The following is a 24,534-nucleotide window of genomic DNA, read 5'->3' as shown; positions in this document are numbered from 1 at the left end:
TGTTTTTCTCTTTCTGACCATTGGCACATCTTTAACTGCATTCATTCCATTCCTCAGAAGTCATTTTTGCCCCCATGAATTCTTTTCTTTTTTAGTCTGGGGTTGCTGAAGAGAAGGAAGATCCCTGTGTCTTTTGTCCTGTCTTAGTAGACAGTAAATCAGGTCCCAGGGAGTCCGGCAGCAATTGTTTCCCCCTCCTACTTACAAAAATTATATTTTGTGTAAAAATACTGGCTCTAGTATATTTCGGTTTTATCAAGAGTTATTGCAAATCATTGGCTTCTTCTTGCACTTGGTATTTGGGGGAAGGAGGAGGAATGCTGTAAAGCCTGTGAAAATAAGAACCACCTCAGAAACAAATCCACAAATAGGCTAACATGATATATTTCTTACTCTGGAGGAGGTGAAAATTGTGAGTAATTTTCCCTTCCTCCTTTTTTCTGTTATTTTGGTTTCCAAATTTCTACATCAAGTCTGTATTGTTTTATGATTATGATGAAATGGCTGCTTGCTGATTATAAAAACAGACTGCAAGCAAGCTCGGCTCCCATTTCAAAGCTCCTCTTTGCTACCCTCCATCCCGAAGCAAGCGATACCCTCATTAAAAGCAGTTTCTTTTAGATTCTAAAAGAAAAAAAAAAAAAAGAAGTTTGCGAGCATTTAGGACAAAACGGAGTCTGTAAGCTCGAGTTTTATCTCTCTCCTGCTTAGCCATTAAACTCAAGAAAAACCTAAAGATGGAAGTGAGGCGGAATGAGGCTGGGGTTGGGTGACAGCCCCTGGGGTGCGGCAGCGCTCAGCCCAGCGCGACTCGCGTGTGGTCATTTATTGGCTAGCAGGGTCCCTGCCCTTGGCCAATCGCTGGGCGCTGGGTCGTCATGGCGACGAGGAATCTAACACGGGCGCTGTGCCCCAAGCTTGTTGGTGGGAGAGCTGGGGACGATGGCGCAGAACCTGTACAGTCCACGAGTCCGAATTGGCAACTGGAATGAGGACGTCTACCTGGAGGAGGTACGAAGGGTGTGGCCCGGCACAGCCCTCCCATGGCCCGGGGGCTCCCACCCTTGGCCCAAGTTTCGGCTCCTTCTTTGAGCATCCCAAGCCTCCTTTCTCACCCAGCTCATATCCAATGTCCCTAAAACCCCATCTCCCTATGAACTCCCTGAGACTGTCACAGGCTGTCCCACAAGTTCACGCCCTTCTACTCTCTCTCTTTTTAGTTTTTAACATTTATTTGTTTTTATTGGAGTCTAACTTCCATGTGTAAAACAGAAAGCTAGTGGGAAGCTTCTGTATAGCACAGGGAGCTCAGCTGGGTGCTCTGTGGTGACCTAGAGGGGTGGGATGGGGTAGGGAGGGAGGGAGGGAGGGAGGGAGGTCCAAGAGGGAGGGGACATATATGTACTTATAGTTGATTCACATTGTTGTACACCAGAAACTAACACAACATTGTAAGGCAATTGTGTTGGTGGTGGTGCTCAGTCACTGTCGTGTCAGATTCTGCAGCCTCTTGCTACAGTCTATGAGGTCCAGGTACTGTTTCTGCTGTACAGCAAAGTGAATCAGCTGTATGTATGTGTGTGCTGGATTTCCCTCCCATCTCCCCATTCTGCCCCTCCCCCCAGGTCCTCGCAGAGCACCAGCTGAGCTCCCTTTGCTGCACAGCAACTTCCCACTAGCTATCTATTTTACACGTGATAGTGTATATACGTCAATGCTACTTTCTCGATTCGTCCCACTGTTCCCTTCCACACCCCCACTGTGTTCACAAGTCCACTTTCTGTCTGCCTCTCTATTCCTGTCCTGCAAATAGGTCTATCAGTACCATTTTTCTAGATTCCATATGTATATGTTAACTATATGATATTTTTCTCTTTCTGACTTACTTCACTCTGTATGACAGACTCTAGGTTCACTGCATCTCTAGGCCTCCCAAACTCTCAACATCCCTGTCTGTGTCTCTCCCTTAGTCCAGAGCCCCACTAAATTCCCTCTGTTCCTTAGAGACCTACAGACTCGAAGCTTCAGTCCAGGTGAGAAGGCAGGCCCTAAGCAAAATTACTGCCCCGATCCTCGTCACATATCACCTCCTAAGGGTCCCAGTGGAGAAGATAATGGCACTCTACTCCAGTACTCTTGCCTGGAAAATCCCATGGACAGAGGAGCCTGGAAGGCTGCAGTCCATGGAGTTGCTGAGGGTCAGACACGACTGAGCGACTTCACTTTGACTTTTCACTTTCATGCATTGGAGAAGGCAATGGCAACCCACTCCAGTGTTCTTGCCTGAAGAATCCCAGGGACGGAGGAGCCTGGTGGGCTGCTGTCTATGGGGTCACACAGAGTCGGACACGACTGAAGTGACTTAGCAGCAGCAGCAGCAGCAGCAAGGGTCCCAGTAGCATCCCTTTTACTAATCTTATACTCATTGCCCTGAATTTCTCCTATGGTGGTCTTAACTAGACCCTGGGCCATCAGGAAGGACTTCTAGTGTTCATCATCATAGAACTAGCAGAGACCTCAGGAGGGGGAGCATATGACCATCAAATATTACTCATGTTTGTCACTGGTTGAAGTAATTACAGGTGATTGTTCTTTTTCCTGTCTTTCTTGTTTTTCTAAACATTCCAAATGAAATTTAAAAAGTAATGCTAAAATGTAATGCTGAAAAGTCTACCACTTCCTTTATCCTCACATTTTTTTTTTCCTTCTAAAATTTTGCTTTCTCAACTTGCTGTTCTTTTGACCTAAAAGCTCTAAGTGTGTGTATTATTCAGGACTCTTGTTGACTGTTTGGATTTCATTCATTTTTTTCTTTAACCAGGAGATCATGAAAGACTTCTTGGCAAAGAGGGATAAGGGACAACTTCTCATACAGAGAAACAGAAGACTAAAAGAGAATCTTTTGAGACCGGTAATTGTAAATTCAAACAATGTTTTCAAAACTTTATCAAATTAAGTGTGAGAATATGTTTAACAAGCAAATATTCCATAAGTGAGTGATCATTTGGAAAATTCCCATTTTTCTCTTTACATAATCACAATGTTTAAAATTCCCTAAGATTTTAGAAGAGCTTCCTTGGTAGCTCAGCAGTAAAGAATTCACCTGCCAATGCAGGAGACCTGGGTTTGATCCCTCGGTCAGGAAAATCTCCTGGAGAAGGAAATGGCAACCCACTTCAGTATTCTTGCTTGAGAAATCCCATGAACAGAGGAGCCTGGAGGGCTACAGTCCATGCAGTGGCAAAAGAGTCAGATGTGACTGAGTGACTAAACAACAAAAACAAGATTTTAGAAACGTGAGAAGTTTACCATTAATTATGTTTATCTGTATTTTCCAAATTAATCATGTCGGACTCTTGTGACCCCATGGACTGTGGCTTGCCAGGCTCCTCTGTCCATAGGATTTTCCAGGTAAGAATACTGGAATGGGTGGTCATTTCCTTCTCCAGGGGGTCTTTTCAACCCAGGGATCAAACCTGAGTCTCCTGCATTGCAGGCAGATTCTTTACCAACTGTGCTACCAGGGAAGCCTCTCCAAATTAAGAAATGAATAGGTTGATGCATTCATAAGTAAAATGCCCTTTTGTTGGTGCTCAAGAAATTTTCAAGGAATGTAATGGAATAGTAATTTTCCTGGAATAGTAATGGAATCAATCCATGTGATTTCTCATGAGCTTTATTTTACTTCATTTGGGATTATCAGGGATTTCAGTTTGGCAAATTGGGAGCAGATTGGTGCCACGAAAAGAAAGAATAAGGATCCGAGGAAATTCAAGTCCATTCCTTATTTAAATAGGGTAGGGACATCCCCAGTGGTCCAGTGGTTAAGACTCTGCCTTCCAATGCAGGGGGTGTGGGTTCCATCCATGGTCAGGGAACTGTATCCCACATGCCACGGGTGCAGCCAAAAATTAAGATAAAATAAAATGGGGTACATCTGCAGTGGCAGAAGAAATTGCACAGTTTATTTGAAAAACTCCTATTTCAATTGCAGATGCAGCTTTCCATATCTGAAGACGGATACATTCACTATGGCGACAAAGTGATGCTTGTGAGTCCCGACCATCCTGAGACAGAGGCTGATCTGTTTCTGTGCGGGGACCTCAGCCTTTGTATGACTCCAGATGAGATTAAAGCCCATCTGAGCAATGAATTAGAGGTGCCCTGTGGCCTGAGTGCAGCTCAAACCAAGATCCCAGTTGGCAGAAACACTTTTACTATTTTGTGGTAAAGAAACTTGAATTGTATAATAGGCTCCTTTGCATCACAAATCTCTTTTCACTTTCAGCTTAAGGATCCCCTGGAATGAGAGCACTGCTGATTGGAGTCAGAGGTTATATGAACATTCATTCTCTGTGATTCTCAACCTGTTTTCTTATCTTGAGAATGATTGTCAAGGGATCTTTACAATTCCTTTTCCATAAACATCAGGATAATGGGTAACTTGAGTTCAATTCTAGATGCTTCATTTGAAAGTATTGATCCAGGGAATAAAATTCAGGTTCTGCCTGAGAAGCCAAGTGGGGTTTTCCTAATATCATTTCCTAATGCTTTGAGCTCATCCAAGTGCTTTCATTATTTTTAATGTTGCTATGCTATTTCTGCATCAGAAATATATAGTTAAATGTAAGATGGTACACGGAGATTTGCTCTTTTAAAATTAATTATCCACTTAAAATGTGCTTGAGTTTTTGTAGATGAGCATTTAAGTCCTTGGAGAATAGATATATAATAACAATTAAAAGTTATTGCTTTCAGTTTGTTACTAATGATAGCAAGTTTATATGATAGGCATATAGTCAGTCCTTTAAGTCTTTAGATTTTTTTTAATGCAGACTATGTTAAAACAACTAAAAATTGATCACAATTTCTGTTTCTTGGAAGATTAAGAGGGAAGAGTATACCAAATGTCGGCAAATTTGTTACCTTGCTTCTCTCTAAAGATGTCAGTGTTTGGAAATGTCATGTATAGACCAGGGAATATAGTCAGTAATATCATAATAATTTTAAATGTCATCCAGTGGTAACTAGATTTATCGTGGTGATCATCTCATGATGTATATAAATGTTGAATTACATTGTATATACTTAAAATTAAATGTAGTATTATATATCAATTGTACTTCAGTTAAAAAAAGATGTCAGTGAACTTGGGCCAATTCATTAGTGCAGGACAATATGATGTGCTCGGTCCAACCTAAGCTCACAGAGTGGGAACGTTCTGTGTCCTGACTGTGTTGGAAGGTGGTGAATAAGGTGCCAGCAAGATTTGAAGGTCAAAAGAAAGGATCTTTTAGTTAGTGACTTATTTCAGTTACTATACAGGAGTAGGCATCATCTCAGTTTGGTTCAACTCTTTGGGACACCATAGGCTGTAGCCTGCCAGGGTTCTTGGTCCATGGAATTTCTCAGGCAAGAATACTGGAGCAGGTTGCCATTTTATTTTCCTAATACTCCTCTTCTGTGATCTAGGGATTGAACCCAAATCTCTTGCATCTCCTGCACTGGCAGGCAGATTCTTTACCACTAGCACCACCTGGTTCGGTCTCTGGGTTGGGAAGATCCCCTGGAAACGGAAATGGCAACCCACTCAGTATTCTGTATGCCTGGAAAATTCCACAGATAGCAGAGCCTGGTCTCTGGTGTCTATGGGATTGCATGACTTAGCGACTGAACAACAACATGGTATATAGAGAGTCCTTGGGGTTGTAGGAGTTGGACATGACTTAGGGACTAAACCACCAAGAAAATTATAAACAAAACTGCATACACACAAAAATAAAGCTGTAGAATGATCCTAATACAGAGAATTGACATTATATTCATTCTCCACCGACAGTGCAGCTGGAGAGGTCATCGGTCAAGTCCTTAGATATGGGCAGAACTTCCGCCTCGGGATAACAGGAGGATTTGATGACAGAATGGTGAGTCATCATGTTGCATGTCTACTGGGACCAGTCACTTTTGTTTCCGGGTGGGCTACTGGCTACTTACTGAAGTGGACAGAGAACTCTACAGGTATGGGCTCCATCTCTGGTCTCATTGTAGTATCAGACTGCAGCTTTTCCAAGGCAGTTTTGGGCCAATTCTTTGCTTCCAACCTCATGGATTACAAAAATACATCCTTAAAAGCTAAAGAGTAAGGGGGGAAAAACTCTTTTTGCAATACATCTGGTAAAAAGCAAAAATTCATACCACCTCCACTTGTAAGTTAAATGATCAGGTTATATAATAATAATCTGACAGCTTCTTTTTTAAGTGAAAAAAGTTTTTATTCAGGGAGATACACACTCCATAGGCAGAATGTAGGCCATCTCAGAAGGTGAGAGGCCCTGACAGCTGTTTAATGTCACCCATGCTAACATATTTGCATAAATCAGGGAGCATGAGTCTTTGATCTCTACCTCTACCTTGGGGATTCAGACAAATATGAATTCCAGCTGAGATGCATACCTATGGGATGGGACTTTGGGTTAAGTTATTTAACCTTTTTGCATCTTGCCTATAAAAATGGAGGTTATACCATGTTGTTGCTGTTGTTTAGTCACTAAGTCGTGTCCGACTCTTTGTGACCTCATGAACTGCAGCATGCCAGCCTTCCTTCCCTGTCTTTCACTATCTCCCGGAGTTTGCTCAAATTCATTTCCATGGAGATCGTGATGCCATCCAACCATCTCATCCTCCGTCGCTCCGTTCTCCTCCTGCCTTCAATATTTCCCAGCATCAAAGTCTTTTCCAAGTATACCTTACTACATGTGTCATGCTTCACATACATTAACTCATTTATTCCTCCCAACAAGTCTTTAAAAATAAGGACTACTTTACCACAGTTTTACTAATGGGAAAACTGAGGCACAGCAAATTAATGGATTTTGTTCCAAGTCACACATCTACTAAATGGCAGAGCTGGTGTTAATGTAACATTTTTCATTGACTCAAACATTCCTGTATTGTTTGCTGTGGCATCATCTTCATCATTATTACTTTTGTATCACTAAGAAATTAATGCTGGCAGTTACACTCTGAACCACCATAGATGGTAAGCTGCAGCCTGATTTTGTTTTAACTTTTTGTTTCATGTTGGAGTATAGCTGATTAACAATGCTGTGATAGCATCAGATGATGGTCAGAGGGACTCAGACATACATAAATATGTATCCTCTCTCCCCTAAACTCCCCTCCCATCCAGGCTGCCACATAACATTGAGCGGAGCTCCCTGTACTATACAGTAGGTCCTTATTGGTTATCCATGAGCGGAGCTCCCTGTACTATACAGTAGGTCCTTATTGGTTATCCATTTTAAATATAGCAGTGTGTACATGTCCATACCAAACTCTCTTAACTATCCCTTTCCCCCCTCCTTTCCCCCACCTCACCTCCCCCAGCAACCATGAGTTCATTGTCTAAGTCTGTGAGTCTGTTTTGTAAATAAGTTCATTTGTACCGTTTCTTTTTAGAGTCTGCCTATGAGTGATATCATATGATATTTCTCCTTCTCTGTCTGAATTTACTCAGTATGATAATATGTAAGTCTACCCATAATGTGCAGCTGAATTTTTTTGTATTAGTTTACTTTTAATAATAAAATTCATTGATGTAATTAAATTCAATCTAATCTTAATCAATCCTGACCACACATAAAATTCGTTTCTCAAGCTTCCTTTTTCATAAACTTCCCCATGTGCAGCCTGATTTTAAATGTGAAAATTAGAGGAAATATCTCATCAGAGAGAGGACAGTAATCATCACTGTTTTATCGAGAGAGGAACCCTACTAACATTTTGGCTTACTTTATAAAGGGAAGATCTTAAAATATAGGGAAGATCACAAGCACTACAACATTTAGATGGTACTTTATTCTTTTCTTTTCCCTTTCTCTCTCTTTTCCTGCTCCTTCTCTTCCTACCTCCCCCTTCCACCTCATCTCTCTTTCTCTTTCCTGTAAATCGTCTATTCTTTGCCTGTTCATTGCTTTAGGCTTTAGTATCTGCTCTTTCACAGATGATAAAAATGTGTGATGTGTGTTGCTAGTATTTCCTTTCTTTTGTTGCTTGGCTCTTAAATTGTATCTGTTCTAATCTATGTTTGAGTCAAACCTATCAGTGCTTTTCTTTGTAATTCCTTCCATGGCTTAGAGCCTTTGAAGTCTGTTCCAAAGACGTGATAAAAAGAGTAACTTGTATTAATTTTTAGATGTCTGAACTTAAAGTATTGCTTAAGTTTATTCTTTCATCCACTTGGGATTTATTTTGATCAAGGGCTTAATGTGAACATCTAAATTTCCCCCAAATGACTTGTTGGTTGTATCTGTGTTATTTCTTGAGTAATTATCCCTTTCTTCACTGAAATGTGCTGCGTACATTATTACATATGGCTGTTTCTGAGCTTCTTATTTGGGACTGTTGAACTGAAGTTGTCTATTTTTTTTATTCCCCGACTGTAGCTTTATAATACAACTTTGAGGACTTGTAGGGCTAATTCCTTCTTTGAATTATGTTAGGAATTAATCTTTCAGTTCGATGTAGTAATAATTTTTTCAAGTCCCTCTGCCCCTGTAGGGGGAAGATCACTTGGTGTTTTGACTGACATTGTAAAATTAAGTACATTCACCTGTTTAGTAGCTTTACAGTATTTGTCTTCTGAGATGTCTGTTTCTTCAATTATTCTTTTCTTTCTTTGTTTCTTTGTCTTTTTTTGTTGGCCACATTGTGAGGCATGTGGGATTTTCCCCAAACTGGAATTGAACCTGCACCCCCTGGAGTGTGAGCGGAGACTCCTAACCACTGGACCACCGGGGAAGTCCCTATCCAATTATTCCTTTCTACATCTCAGTAAAGTTTTGTGCTCTCCTGCCCATAGATCTGATCACTGATCTCGTCAAGGTCATTATTTGATATCTTCTATTTTGGAAGCTATTAAGGCAGGTCCTTTTGACAGTTGCAGTAAAAAATAGAAGAAAATCATTGATTTTTTTTTCTTCTCATCTTTGATGAAATCGCTTACTCATGAATTCTAGTTGCTTCTCTTGTGACTTCTAGGTATACAGTCATCTCATGGTCAAATTATGACAATTTTATCTCATCCCAAGTTCTCATACCTCTTATTTCTATTTCTCATCTTTTAATTAGCAAGCCCTTTCAAGGTATTTATGAAAAATCTGGTGGTGGTGGCCATCTAGATTTATTCCTGATTGTATTAATATTTTTCTTTATATGAAAAAAGCAACATTTGTGGCTTGAGATGTATATTATTTTCCATTAGCTCGGAATGGCATGGCCATTCTCCCCATCAGCCAGGCTGAAGCCACAGTACATCTTGGACCTATCTTTCTTTCCCACCCACATACAGCTCCAGTTGTTAGGTCCTTTCCTTCATAATGCAGTCTGATCCATCTTTGCATTCCTGATGCCACTTCCCCATAGCTTGATCCCTTCAGTCTATCCTGACTTTATCCCATACTGGCAGGATGCTGTCAGGTTGATCATTTAAAAGGTCAGCTCTTCTCACCTCCCATCTCCAGTGAAAAGCCGGTAGTGCTCCCTCTTCCCACCTCCCAACTGCCCTCTGCATTAAGTGTTGCTGTTGACTGGCATTTAAAGCCCTCTGTAATATGTCCCTGGGACTTCAGTGGTGGCTTAGTGGTAAAAAACCCGCCTGCCAATGTAGGGGACGAGGGTTCCATATCTGGGTTGGGAAGATCCCCTGGAGAAGGAAATGGCCGCCCACTCCAGTTTTCTGGTCTGGGAAATCCCATGGACAGAGAAGCCTGGCTTGCTGCAGCCTATGGGGTCATAAAAGAGTCAGACACAACTGAGCCACTGAACAACAACAATATATCCCCTCTGTCCTGGCCCATGCTCATCCCCTCTGGCTCCCTGGCAAAACATCACCTCCTATTTGGGGTCTTTCCTGAGCGCCTGGGAGAGCAAGTGTTCCCACCTGTCCCCTCCTGTAGCTCTTGGCATCCCTGCTGGACACCATACCTTACAGATGCTCCCATTTCAATCCTCTCTCCTGTTAGTCAGGAAACTTCTAGAGGGCAGTAACTCATTTCCACCTTCCCCAGAGCGCTTCATGTCACAGCTTTGCATAGAAAAGATGTTTAATGAACAGTAACCAAAATATGCAGAAACAACTGCCAGGGGCAGGGTGGAAGGTGACCAGGAACTAATGTTAGGAACTTTTTAGCAAAATGGGGTGCTGCAACGTTAAAAAGTCAGCCAGAGAGCTGACAGAAGTCTCAAGTGTGGACATCAATTCCAGAGGGGCTGAGGCCCCCTTGAAGGCTTACATATGAATATCAGCTGTGCTGGTGCTGGTTTTAAGAGCATTCACTTCACACAGTACATTTCATGCAACATTATTCATAATGAATAAAATACTGATACAAACCTGATGCCCTGAACAAGAGGAGGAGTGCAGAAGAAGGAGAAGGAGGCTGGGTTTGGTATTCAAACAAGGGAAAGCAGTTGGAGGTGATGCGAGGGTGAGTAGTCTCAGCCTCTGAGACGGCTTTTTTGAGATAAAGTTGAGTGTCCTCATACGATCAGTAAGACCAGGGCTTTTGAAAACTGCTTTTGAACACACTGGGCTTCCCTGGTGGCTCAGACGGTAAAGAATATAAGAGACCCAGGTTCAATCCCTGGGTTGGGAAGATCCCTGGAGAAGGGAATGGCAACCCACTCCAGTATTTTTGCCTGGAGAATCCCATGGGCAGAGGAGCCTGGCAGGCTACAGCCCATGGAGTAGCACAGTCGGCCACGACTGAGCGACTAACACTTTCATTTTTTGAACACACTGGCCATCCAGCTAGTGATGGATGTGATGAATTCAGCATAGGTGTGATGGAAAACATCTGCTTGTTGTCCTTTTCAGTTATATTTATCAAGTGACCACAGGACCCTTCTGAAGTCATCCAAGAGGTCCTGGCTCCAGGAAGTGTCCCTGACGCATGAGGATTCCTACCTGAACTGCTGGCAGGCTGCCTTCCCTCATCCCCAGCTTCGTCTGGAGTACGAGGGCTCCCCTGTCCCGGTGAGCACAGCTGTATGTGCCGATGCTGTGAAGTGGCTGCGAAGCCTTCCTGTGTGTAAGATGGAGGCTTGTCAGGGCTCTGATGGCTCCTGTGCCTTAGGGACTTTCACTCTCTCTCTTTTTCATTTCTTTAAAAAAATATATTATTTATTTATTTTTATTAAAAATTTTTTTTGCTGTACTGCATGGCATGTGGGATCTTATAAATAGTTCCCTGACCAGAGAGTGAACCTGTACCCCCTTCAGTGGAAGCACAGTCTGTTTCTTTTTAATTTAAATTAGAGGATAATTACTTTACAATATTGTGATGATTTCTGCCATGTATCAGCATGAATCAGCCATAGGTATACATATGTCCCCTCCCTCTTAAACCTCCCACCCCATCCTACCCCTCTAGGTTGTCACAGAGCACTGGGTTTGAGCTCTCTGTGTCATACAGCAACTTTCCACTAGCTCTCTATTTTACGTATGGTAATGTGTATGTTTCAATACTACTCTCTCACATCATCCCACCCTCACCTTCCCCCACTGTGTCCACAAGTCTGTTCTCTGTGTCTGTGTGTCCTTTGCTGCCCTACAAGTAGGGTCACCAGAGTCATCTTTCTAGACTCCATATATGTGTGTTAATATCTGATCTTTGTCTTTCTCTTTCTGACTGAGTTCACTCTGTATAAGTCTCTAGGTTCATCCACCTCATTAGAGCTGACTCAAATGGGAACCGCCGAGTCTTAGCCACTGGACCACCAGGGCAGTCCCTTGTTTTCATTCCTAACTCGAGTTTGGGAAGTACTGTTTTCCCTGGTGGCAGCATCCTGCCTCAGTGCTTCTCCATGCTGACTGCACATAGAGTCACCCACACAGCTTCATATAAATGCGGAGGCCCAGGCCCTGCCCCTGAGATGAGGCTGAGAACCACTCCCCTGACACTGTAAAGATGCTGCTGCTACTTTCTTTCAGGCTTCTGTTAAGTCCTCATTTCTACTAAGTCAGATAGATTTGTCCACTTTATTCTTAATGGATTATGCATTTGGTGTTGTAGATAAAAAATCTTTTTTTTTTTTGGCTACATGGCTTGTAGGATCATAGTTCCCTGAACAGGGACTGAACTTGGGTCACAGCAGTGAAAGCCTGGAATCCTAACAACTAGGCAACCAGGGAGCTCCCTAAGTCCTCACTTCTAAAGAGCCTGGGTAATCTGGAGGAGTGAAGGACAGGGCAGGGCAGCCGCCAGGTGAGCACAAGGCTGGCTGTTTTCCCAGGAGTCTGGGCCCTGCGGATGGCAGCAGAGTTCTGGATGGGGAGGCAGGTGCAGAGGTGCAGAGCTGTTTCAAGTACCAGAGGCTGTGCTTTTTGCTCATGTGACATCAGGCAGGTGAAGACCGTGGGGTCATTAGAGGTTATTGGGAGAGTGCAGACTTATAGCCAAGAAGGACTTAAAGAGCTGGCCATCCAGGGATTTCCAGTTACCAGCCACTCTGGATCTACCCAATGCAGTGGGCTTCTCTCTCAAGCTCCACAGCTGGACCCAGGTTTGCAAGGGTCTTTTTTTTTTTTTTTTTTTAAATATTTATTTCCCTGCACCAGATCTTAGCTGTGAAATATGGGATCTAGTTCCCCGACCCGGGATCGAACTGGAACCCCCTGGACTGAGAGTGCAGAGTATTAGCCAGTGGGCCACCAGGGAAGTCCCTGCAAGGGTGTTTCTCCCAGCATGGAGAATATACCTGTGGTCCACAATGATGCATGCTTGACAGATTTCTGCTGGCCTTTGCCAAGCTTTGTTCTCCTAGAAATTGCCTCTCATCTCCACAGTTTAAACTGCGAGTATCTCAGCTTCAGTATCTATAAAATGAGGACATATGATGATGTCCACCTTATGAGGTTTTATGAGGATTAAACAGTTAGTACATTTACCATGCTTATTAGAAAAGTAAAAAGAGACTTCCCTGGTCGACAAACTAAGATCCCACATGTTGCATAGCATGGACAAATTTTTTTTTTTAAGTGCAAGAAAAGAAGAGTGGAGATATATATATTATAAAACTGATTCGCTTTGCTTGTACCTGAAACTAGTGCAATATTGTATGCAAATCAACTATGTTGTTGTTCAGTCTCTAAGTCACGTCTGACTCTGCCAGTCCATGGATTGCAGCATGCCAGGCTTTCTTGTCCTTCACTACCTCCTGGAGTTTATACTCTGATAAAAATTTAAAAAAAAGGAAAGTGCCTGGCTCAGAGGGCAGTCCCAAGCGTTAATTGTTGTTAATTTAATGGTGGTGGTGGTTCTGTTGCTGTTGTTAAGTTAGATAGGTTGTCAGGCACCAGGAGTTTGTTTCTCCATCGCTAACTCAAGCCACAGCCTGAGGCAAGTCTTTGAGCCTCACTCAGACACCTCTGCAAAATGGAACACTTCATACCTGTCCAACTTCCATCCACATGTCAATGCCCTTCAGTCAGGAGCACCTGGGGTTGAATGAGTCAGCTTTATTTCTTGTCTCAGTGACGGAGAATATGCACCACAGGAAACGGTGGGGCATCTCAGTAAAAGACTGTCAGGAAGGACAAGCTACAGAACTGGGGCTGTGGTGGGAGAGTTCAGGGAGGGTCTCAGGAAGTGCGGTTGGGTGCTATCAGGAAGCAGGTGTGTCTCAATGCATCTTATCTATAGAGGGCAGGCCAGCGCACAGCCAAAGCTGTCCTGAGTAAGGAAGCTGCGTCACTCCTGTTCTCTGGGAGAGGAGAACATTTGGTATTTTGTGGTTTGGACAATGCTCATGGTTTTGCTGTGTTCAGACACAGTTACACAGTGGTCTTCTTTCTGTCTTGACCAATCGTGGTCACAGCATGGCCTTGTCTGATGTGGGCATTGTATGAAATTGATTATATTCCACAAGGGAACACTAAGGCATAGCTGGGGGTGCCAGCCCAGCTCCTGGGTGTCAGAGCTGCTTTCTCACATCTCACACTGCCTTTAGCTTACATGAGTCAGGATTTTGAAATAATATGTCTTTTATTTTCTAATTATAAACAATGTATGTTCACTTATGGGAAGTCAGAAAAGGACAAAAAATAATAAGAAAATTACCAGTAGTTCCGCCTTCCAGAGAAAGCCACTGCTATCTTTTCTTTTTCCATGTCTATGTTTTCTGAAAATTTAATTTTAATGTTTTTGAAAAATTAGGACATCAGGAATATTCTTATTTTTTCCACTTAAAAACACCACTGACCCTATTTCCAATTGTCAAGGATCTTCTCCAAATTGATTTTAAATGATTATATAATGTTCCATCATATATGTATTTATAATAATGTATTTACTAATCTATAAAGGTTTGACTTCCAGGTTATTCCCTCTCTCTCTCATGCTCGCTCTATCTATATCTATATCTCGGGGGAGTGTGTAATTTACTCGGTTCTGTCTTGCTGTAGCAAAAATTTGAAGTGATGGACAGACCAGTGTTACAGCTCAGTTTTATTTAGAAAGCAAAGGAAAATACATCCTTGAGGCATGAGAGTGGATTGACCCAAAAGACTCAAAGAGAAGAGAAGTCCCCGGTCAAGTTTGGCTCCTCTTTTTACATGTTTCTTTCTCCTCCCCCTGGGCCTGCCCTATGTAAATTGAGCTAGCCAGGAGGGCTGTTTGTTTTACCTGAGGTCCTCACTCAAGTCCTGGACCTTCCTTTGTTCTATTTTTGGGGGCTTTTCCCTTGTTTGTCTTTCAGCCACTGTCATTCTGGACTCTTTTTTCCTATTCTAACTACCTAACATTGCCCCTTCAAGAGATGGGAGGCCCAGTTCTTTGGGAATAGGGGCATCAAGGTCTCTTTGGCTACTTCCTGCTGAATTGGGATTGCGAGGGGCATTGGGCCTCCCCCTCTTTCTAGTCTCAAGCTTCAGAGTCCTTATAGTAGTGTCCATCTAAGGGTGAGTGATATTTTCTATGGTCAGCTGTAGTTTTATATATCCTTGTTGAACTGGCACTGCATGTTACAGCTTGTTGACCTGGGCAGAGACAAAACGGGTTAGACAGTTGATAATACATGGAGCAATCATAAGCAGCATAAATATGGTGATGACAGGGATTAGTAAGGGTATTAGCCAACTCCAAATTCCCCATCGCCAGAAGGATCCCCCAAAGAGAGATTGTAGTCACCCTAACTCTCTAGCTCGTTCTTTGAGATCCTGTAGGATCTGAATGTTTTTCTTGAGAACTGTGAGACTTTCTTTTAACTTAGCTAGAGGTATTTACCCAGAAACAACACGTCTCATTCAAGATGGCTCAAGTCCCTCCTTGTTCAAGGATCAGGAGATCTATCTCCTGTCTGCTTTGGAATACAACCCCTACCAAGCTGTATTGGCTCTTTAGCCCTATCCTGAGAAATCTTATCCCCAGAAACTTAGTTTTGGGGGTGTTCATTAGAATGGCACTCGTTTGCATTTCTGAATAGGTATCTGAGATCTCCCAGGGACTCACAGGTGTAGTGAGTGTCCTCTTCTGTTTTCTTCCATGGCTTGATTCATGAGTAGTGAATCCAGGATCATGGTACCTTGACTGCTGTGGGGATAGAAAGTATTACAGGGTGGGGGCCCTTCCATATGGGCTGGAGTTGAGCCTTTGGGGACCCATCTTTCCAGACTTTAATTAGGATTTGAGTCCCTGGAGCATATAGTGGTGACTCCTTAGAATCTTTTGTGTCCTGGTTGACACCCCACAAGCGTATATCCTGTTGAAATTGCCCAATGGCCATGGTATAAGACTGGAGGGACTGAGCCTCTGGATTGAGGAAGAGGACATTGACATAAGCAAAGGTCTCCCGTATAGCATCTCATAAGGAGTAAGACCAGTCTGTTCCTTAGGGGCAATACTGGTGCAGAGGAGAGCTATTGGTAAAACCTCCTTCCATCCCAGGGAGGTCTCCTGGGTTATCTTTTTTATCACTGATTTTAAGAATTGGTTGGCTCTTTCTACTTTTCCTGAAGACTGAGGCCTCCAGGCACAATGGAGATAATAAGTAATGCCCAATGCTTTAAAGACCCCTTGGGTGACCTTATAAGTAAAAGATGTCTCATTGTCACTTTGTAATGATAGGGGCAGACCAAATCTCAGAATGATTTCATGGAGCAGTTTTTTTTTTTTTTTTTTACCACTCATCAGCCTTCTCAGTCCAGGTGGGAAAGCCTTCAATCCATCCTATGAATGTATCTATCATGACTAATAGGTATTTATACCTTTGAGAAACTGGCATCTGGGTGAAGTTCATCAGTCAGCCCTCTCCTGGGTAGGTCCCATGTCATTGGATGGGCTGGGCCACCTGGGGTCTTTGAGCTCCTTGGGAGTTGTTTAATTGGCAAGTGGGACAAGAGGAGACCACTTGCCTTACGGTCGTTTGGAGGCCTGTTCCTCTGAAGGACCTTTCTAGCAATCTTTGGAGGGTCTTCTCCTCTAAATGAGTGGTGGCATGTAAGGAGTTAACCAACTTCCATTGGCGGTTCCCAGGGAGAAAAAGGAGTCCCTCCTTTTGGAACCACCACCCCATATGATCTTGAAAGCCCTCACTCTTAGCTTTAAGAGTCTCACCTTCAGTATATGAAGGAGTTTCTGGCATATTAGTCTGAGGAACTAAGGTGGCAACCCCTGTTAGGTCATGGTTCTGTAATGCTGCTCTCTTAGCTGCCTGATTGGCTGCTTGGTTCCCTCGTGCCACTTCCGTGCTCCCTTTTTGGTGTCCTTTACAATGCGAGACTGAAATTTCAGTGGGCAGATGAACTGCCTCTAAGAGCCTAACAATCTGATCACCATATTTGATTGGGGACCCTCGGGTGGTCAAGTGGCCTCTTTCTTTCCAAACAGCAGCATGTGCATGTAGCACCAGAAAGGCATATTTGGAATCAGTGTAAATGGCTACTCTTTTTCCTTTTCCTAGCTCTAAAGCTCGAGTCAGGGCTATGAGCTCAGCTAATTGGGCTGAAGTACCTGGTGGCAAAGGTTTAGTCTCTATGGTCTCAAAATTGGAGACTACTGCATATCCAGTTCTTCTTTTTCCATCCAAGACAAAGTTGCTTCCATCAGCGTGCCAGATTTCCTCAGGATTGGTCAGTGGATCTTCTGACAGTCCCTCTTGGGGTTTTGTCCAGTGGTCCAAGGTTTCTAGGCAGGACTGAAAGGGGAGAGGAGCCCTCGGGGGCAGGCAGGAGGGTGGCAGGGTTAAGAACTTCACAAGGGGACATAGTCAGGCCTGGATTTTCCATCAGCATTACTTGATATCTGAGGATTCTTTGATCAGGCATCCATAAATGGCCTCTCCCATTTAGGAGTTGTTTCACTTGGTGGCTGGTAAAAATAGTTAATTTGCCCCCATAAGAGAGTTTTAAAGCATCTTCTATCAGGATTGTAATAGCTGCAAACTTTCAAAGGCAGGGAGGCCAGCCTCAGGTGGTTGGGTTGAGCCTCTTGGATGAGTAAGCTATAGGCTAGGGCTCAGGTCCCAACCTTTGAGTTAACACTTCCGAGGCTATTCCTTCTTTTTTGTGGACATAAAGTTGGAATGCTTTTTCTGGGTCTGGCAACCTCAAGGCAGGTGCTTGAGTTAAGGCTTGTTTTAGTGTAGCCTCTGCCTTCTTTTAAGGAGTTCCCCACATCAGTGGGATTGAATCATCCTGTCCCTTCAAGATTTCATATAAGGGCTGGGCAGTTAGATCATAGTTGGGTATCCAGATTCTATAATACCCAATTAGCCCCAGGAAAACTTGCAGTTGTTTTTGAGTCGTGGGGGGCGGGCAACTGGAGGATTCCTTGTATTCGATCAGAGGACAGCCTCCTGGACCTGTGTGTAATCTGAACTCCCAGGTAAGTGACCTTTGTCTTGACCATCTGTGCCTTAGCATGGGAGACATTATATCCCCTCTCTGCCAAAAAGTTTAGAACCTGAATTGCATGTTGCTGGGCATGTTGTAGGAAACATGGAAGATGAAGGCCTGAATATCTAGAGAGATTGGATATTATACAGCATTTCTCTTCCTAAGCCCAGCTGTTTTATGGTTGTCCCTCCAGAAGATTGTAGAGGCAACATTGTGGGCCTGGACGGGGCTCAGGAAAAGACCATGGAACAGGAGGGAAGGGGGTAGGGTACAACTTCTGAAAAAATGACATAATCCAAGGGAATAACATAAACCAATTAAAATAAAATGGATCAAAGATGACAAGTCAAATTCAACTAAACCTTGATCCTCAGTCTAAAAGGTAAATGACACACCCAGAGGTGCCAGGATAGTTCCAAGGCACTGTCAAAAGACGGAGGAGTGGGTGGTTCCACAACTGTTGGAATGATCGTCCCACTCGTTAGCATATGAAATCACCCAGCTTGAAAAAACTAACCACACCACATTCCATGGCCTCTGCACTTGCCCTCTGCAATGGTCCACACCCTGTGGAGTGTGCTTCTCTCTAAATCCAAACAAATCCACCTCTTACCTATCACTGTGTCTCTCACTGAATTTTTTGCAATGAGACATCAAGAGCCTGAGCTTCATTAGGTCATAAAACCAGGCACCGTGGATTTTGGTCAGACTCAAGTCCCAGTCGGATATAACTGAGTGACTAAGCATAGCACAGAGTCCCTGCCACATGGGTTTGAGTCCCAATCTTAGGTAAATGGTTTCAAACACAACTTTCAGAAATGGGAAGATGATGACCTGCCCAGTGCTTTGTAAGCAGTGGCATAGATGGAGAGAGGAGCTGAAGGATGGGAGAAAAAAGCAGTGGGAAAAATGTGCCGAGGAATCCCCTTCATAACCTGCCGGAAAATCTGCTAAATACCCGGCCTGTGCTCACAGTTTTCATTGGCCTGATCCTTGGCACAAAGAAGATTAAGGACAGACGAACCCCCACCCACTTGGGCAACATCTCCTAAGGCACAGCAGATAGTAGAGCCTTTGGGACACCCTGGGGCACCTACTGCCACTCACCTGTTCATGGCACGGGGTGGGGAGCGGGTTGAGGAAACAAGAAATGAGAGATTGTAAAGGAATTAAGATTTTGTTAGCCAAATGTCCTTCCAGCCATAGAAGCGAGGACTTTCTATCCTAACCGGAGGTCTCCTGGAATCTGAGACTGAGCCGTGTGAGCTTTCTGCTGAGTTTTTTTTTTTGCTGTCCTGGTTTCCAGCACGTTGGGCTTCTTGTCACTTCCCCTGCGCTGGGTTTTCTTTACATTCAGCTTCCAAGCAGGAGCTTTTGCCGAGTTGGGCTTCTGCTGTGCTTGGCTTCTGCCTTGTGGGGGCCAAGCTGAAATTGTTTGAGACAGGTTAAATCCGAGTCATGGCACCATCTATGTCAGGGGAGTGTGTAATTCCCTTGGTTCTGTCTCGCTGCAGCAAAAATTTGAAGCGACAGACCAGTGTTACAGCTCCGTGTTACAGCTCAGTTTTATTTAGAAAGCAAAGGGAAATACATCCTTGAGGTGTGAGGGTGGGTTGACCCAAAAGACTTGAAGAGAAGAGAACCCCCACCCAGGTCACATTTGGCTTCTCTTTTTATATGTTTTTTTCTCCTCCCCCGGGCCTGCCCTATGTAAATTGAGCTAGCCAGGAGGGCTGTTTGTTTTACCCAAGGTCCTCATTCCGGTCCTTCCTTTGTTCTATTTTTGTGGGCTTTTCCCTCTGTCTTTTAGCCACTGCCATCTAACTCCTTTTTCCTATTCTACCTACCTAATATATATATATATGATTTTGAAATAATATGTCTTTTTTGTTTATATATTATAAACAATATATGTTCATTTATGAAAAGTCAGAAAAGTACAAAAATAATATGAAGATTATCAGTTTATATATATATATATATATAACTACTGGGCTTCCCTGATGGCTCAGTGGTAAAGTATCCGCCTTAAATGCAAGACACACAGGAAACGCAGGTTTGATCCCTGAGCTGGGAAGACCCCTTGGAAAGGAGGGTAACCCACTCCAGTATTCTTGCCTGGAGAATCCCATGGACAGAGGGCTACAGTCCATAGGGTCACAAAGAGTCGGATATGACTGAAGCAACTGAGCGTGTGCACTGGCATATAACTACTATATATATATATACATATCATATATACTATATATAGTGTACAGTATTATATATGTATAAAATATATAAATAACTACTGGTAATCTTCATGTTATTTTATTTACTCCATTATTTATTTATATTATTTATTCCATTATTTGGTAGTGATTTTCATATATACGATATATAGATACTTTATATAAATATATTATATATATAATATATTGAGTATATATATATAATATATATATATACACAATATTTCCAAAGTCTTGCCTTTAGGAAACTGAAAGCCTTGATTCATAATTCAAATAACACACTTTCTTTATCTTTAAAGGCAAACACAAAGATTCTTATCACTCACTGCCACACGAATCGCGGGCTGGTGGCCCACCGACATCTTTTCCTAAGGTACTGTATAGCAGGGTACAGCAAAATGCCATGCTGGAGGGTGGAGGCTGTGAATATAGGCAAAGAAGTTCAATTTAAAGAGGATGGCCACGCACACAAGCCCTTTGAAGACGAAAAAAATATTACCACCTAGAACTTTGATGGTGTGAAAACTTCCCTTAGAACCCCTTCTATTATGCGAGTCCTTCCCCACAGAGGACTTTTAACTATCATGGGGTCCTATACACCTCGTCCTTGCCCAAATCTGGTGAGTCTTGCTGGCAAACACGTCCCGTTTTAGAGAAACTTCTTTCCTGCAAGGGCTTCATGTAGCACTCTGCTGAACCAGGTGTCTTGAGATGAACTTAACAGCTTACTGAGGGTTGTAATTCCATTTCCAACCTGTGTTAATTCTTTCCTGCCTCAGAACCTATTTTGGAAAGGAAGCAGAGGTCGCTGCTCACACCTATCTGGATTCGCACAGAGTTGAAAAGCCAAAGAACCACTGGATGTTGGTGACTGGGGCTCCCAGGAAGGACTTGTCCACCATGTTGGACCTGCCCAAGCCTCCGGCAGAGGACACCGGAGCCCGGGAGCAAGTGAGAGAGCAGGTTTCGGACCCAGGGGCCGGAAACACACCCAGTGCGCATGGCTGCGTGCCTCAGCGCGCACTTCCAATGTAGCTGTATGGGAAATCAACCTTGCATGCCTCAGCCTATTAAGAAAGGCAGCGAACTCTCCGAACATTGTATTAAAACAGAGACTCTGTTCAGACTATTGAATTAACAGTGGAGGTCTAGGACGCAGGAAAAAAAAATTGCCGTGGGCAATAGCTCAGAAATTGCATTTGAAGGTTACCGGATGACATTCCTTTGTTGATGAGCAAATTCTGAAGACTCAGCTTCCTATATTTAGATCCTCTGTAGCAGCAGCTTCTAGGAGGGCTGTGTTACTTTTTAAAGCTATGTCTTTGCAATAAAGTTATCAGAACTTTGCTGAATATTTGGCTCCACTCTCTTTATCCCAACCCTGCACAGTATAGTAAGAAACAGAAAATGGGTAGCTGTGGACTGCTGTGGCATTACATTAAACATTTTCCCACTTGTATTTCTGTGTCTTCTGATGGTGTAGGGGAATCAAGACCCCTATTTGACCAGCCCTTTATTTTGTAGTGATTTTCATATTGCAGAATCTCCTTATTTCTGCCTTATCTTTGAAACCAGCAATTAGTCGTGGCATTCACGTCATCAGACAAAATAAATAACTATCTTTCCATGTGTTTGTCCATCTACTACTCATTCTCTGTGGAGTACTGAGTACCTGTGATGTGTAAGTGCAGGAGGTTAAGATGAGGGTTATGGCTGGTTAGCGTAAAAATCCTGTCGCCCCTCCCTATCTGCAGTTTCACATCCGCAAATTCAACCAACCACCCAAGGTGTAGCATTGATACTATGTTTATGATACACAGGTGGTTGAATCTGTGGATGCAGAACCCGCAGATAGGGAAGCTGGCTTAAGGAACTTGAGCATCCTAGGATTTTGGTGTGGGGCGGGGGGGGGGGGTGCCTGGAACCAGTCCTGAAGGATACCGAGTGGACTGTGTGCCCATAGGCAGAAAGTAAATCACAGGTTATATAAATGCATTTTAAATAAATGCAGCTTCAAGCCAACATGGCTTGACTGTTTTCCAGGAGGCAGGCATTACCCTGTCTATTGCAATACAATAGGAGGAGTTTCTGCCCTTGGCTGTGCACTGGATTCACCTGTAGAACTTTAGTAATAAATGATGCCTGGCCCTTGCCCAGAAATTCAGAGTGAATGTCTGGCTTAGCAGGGAGCCTGGAGGACCCGACCCCAGAGTGGCTGGAGTGTGTTTTGTTTGGTTGGTGCCCAGTGGGGAAAAAAACAAACAAAAAAAAACTGTGCAGAATAAACTGTGCAGGTTGTTTAATCATTTGTATATCATTCGTGGCTGCATGTATCAAGTTATTTGAATTTTATTTGGAAGGTAATGGCCAGCATTCAAAGGGTTTGAGGAGGAAAGTGGCATGATTTTGCTTTAGAAAGATATTAAGGAAGCAGCAGGGAGTTAAGGGGTCCCTGGGGAGAGATGAGCCTCTGAACTGAGGCAGTGTCAGAGAAGGTGGAGAAAAGGGGATGGGTTGGAGCAGGGATCCCCAACTTCAGGATCTGATGCCTGAGGATCTGAGGTGGGGCTGATGTAATAGCAATACAAATAAAGCGCACAATAAATGTAATGTGCTTGAGTGCAGTAGAAGACTCTGTGCTTCTGTTGTAGGAAAAAGGACCCCTTCCAGGGCCCGAAACTGGGCTCTTGTCTAACACTCAGAAATGAATTGTCCGAGGAGACACATGTGCTGACAAAGCAAGAGATTTTATTGGGAAAGGGCACCCGGGTGGAGAGCAGTAGGGTAAGGAAACCCAGGAGAACTGCTCTGCCCCGTGGCCCACAGTCTCGGGTTTTATGGTGATGGGATTAGTTTCCAGGTGGTCTTTGGCCAATCATTCTAATTCAGAGTCTTTCCTGGTGGCGCATGCACCGCTCAGCCAACATGGATGCTAGTGAGAGGGATTCCGGGAAGTGGACAGACACGCAGTGTCTCCTTTAGACCTTTCCCAAACTCTTACGGTTGGTGGTGGCTTATTAATTCCGTATTCCTGGCTGAAACAACCTCCGCGGAAGAGGCCAAGCACAGCAGGAGCCCAACTCAGCGAAGCTCCCGCGGTAGAGGAGGAAGGCAAAGAAAATCCAGCACAGGGGAAGGCCCATCGTGCTGGAAAGCAGGACAGTGGAAAGCCCACGCGGCCCAGTCTCAGATCCCAAAAGACCTCCAGTTAAGGTAAGAGGTCCTCGTTCCTATTGCTGGAGGGACATGCCTAATGAAATCTTAATTCCTTTACAATCTCTCGTTTCTTGTTTCCTCGAACCTCCCTCAAACAGGCAGGTGGCAGGGGGAACAACTGAGGGACTCTGGAGAGGTTACTCTTCAGCATGTCCCAAAGGCGCTATCTGCTGAGCGCCAGTAGCTGTTACACAAGCTGGTGGGGGTTCTTCTGTCCTTTATCTTCTCTGTGCCAAGGATCAGACCAATGAAACTGAGCACTGGTCAGATATTTAGCAAATTTTCCAGCGGGCTATAAAGGGGACTCCTTGGCAAGTTTTCCCCACTGCTTTTTCCTCCTGTCCTTCAGCTCTCTCCCGGGACTCAAGCTCGGCCAAAACTAATGAAGCGCAGGCCCTGATGTCTCATTGCAAAAATTCATTGAGAGACAAAGCGATAAGAGGTGGATTTGTTAGGATCCAGAGAGAAGCCACTCTTCAGGGTATGAATCATTGCCAAGGGCAAGGGCTGGGGCCACGGAATTAGGCCTGGCTAGAGAGAAGACTCTACACATGGACATCACCAGATGGTCAACACCGAAATCAGATTGATTATATTATATGCAGCCAAAGATGGAGAAGCTCTATACAGTCAACAAATACAAGACCAGGAGCTGACTGTAGCTCAGATCATGAACTGCTTATTACCAAATTCAGACTCAAATTGAAGAAAGTAGGGAAAACCCCTAGACCATTCAGGAATGACCTAAATCAAATGCCTTATGATTATACAGTGGAAGTGAGAAATAGATTTAAGGGTCTAGATCTGATAGATAGAGTGCCTGATGAACTATGGGATGAGGTTTGTGACATTGTACAGGAGACAGGGATCAAGACCATCCCCATGGAAAAGAAATGCAAACAAGCAAAATGGCTGTCTGGGGAGGCCTTACAAATAGCTGTGAAAAGAAGAGAAGCAAAAAGCAAAGGAGAAAAGGAAAGATATAAGCATCTGAATGCAGAGTTCCAAAGAATAGCAAGGAGAGATAAGAAAGCCTTCTTCAGTGATCAATGCAAAGAAATAGAGGAAAACAACAGAATGGGAAAGACTAGAGATCTCTTCAAGAAAATGAGAGATACCAAGGGAACATTTCATGCAACGATGGGCTCAATAAAGGACAGAAATGATATGGACCTAACAGAAGCAGAAGATATT

General features: G+C 43.5%; 1 protein-coding gene across 2 annotated transcripts; it reads left to right on the top strand.

The window, feature by feature from the left end:
• The first annotated feature begins 882 nt into the window (after positions 1–882).
• CFAP161 (cilia and flagella associated protein 161) lies at positions 883–21,583 on the top strand. Of its 2 annotated transcripts, XM_040257417.1 has the most exons (7): positions 885–1,011; positions 2,822–2,911; positions 3,995–4,227; positions 5,840–5,924; positions 10,877–11,035; positions 20,424–20,497; positions 20,904–21,583. In XM_040257417.1, the coding sequence occupies exons 1-7, from the start codon at positions 943–945 to the stop codon at positions 21,157–21,159; spliced, it is 966 nt and encodes a 321-aa protein (XP_040113351.1). In that variant the 5' UTR covers positions 885–942; the 3' UTR covers positions 21,160–21,583. The 2 variants fall into 2 exon arrangements, with proteins under 2 accessions (XP_040113352.1, XP_040113351.1); XM_040257418.1 differs by lacking the exon at positions 10,877–11,035 and having other exon boundaries at positions 883–1,011.
• The last annotated feature ends 2,951 nt before the right edge of the window (positions 21,584–24,534 follow it).

Source organism: Oryx dammah, unplaced genomic scaffold, assembly GCF_014754425.2.
Source record: "Oryx dammah isolate SB20612 unplaced genomic scaffold, SCBI_Odam_1.1 HiC_scaffold_16, whole genome shotgun sequence".
Lineage (NCBI taxonomy): Eukaryota > Metazoa > Chordata > Mammalia > Artiodactyla > Bovidae > Oryx > Oryx dammah.
This window is presented reverse-complemented; position numbering and strand designations above follow the sequence as displayed.

Excerpts from the sequence above, each read along its gene's own strand:
- CFAP161 (XM_040257417.1), top strand. The coding sequence starts at position 943 with ATGGCGCAGAACCTGTACAGTCCACGAGTCCGAATTGGCAACTGGAAT. Across the intron at positions 1,012-2,821 it reads AGGACGTCTACCTGGAGGAG|GAGATCATGAAAGACTTCTT; the intron begins GTACGAAGGGTG and ends TTCTTTAACCAG. Across the intron at positions 11,036-20,423 it reads ACGAGGGCTCCCCTGTCCCG|GCAAACACAAAGATTCTTAT; the intron begins GTGAGCACAGCT and ends TTATCTTTAAAG.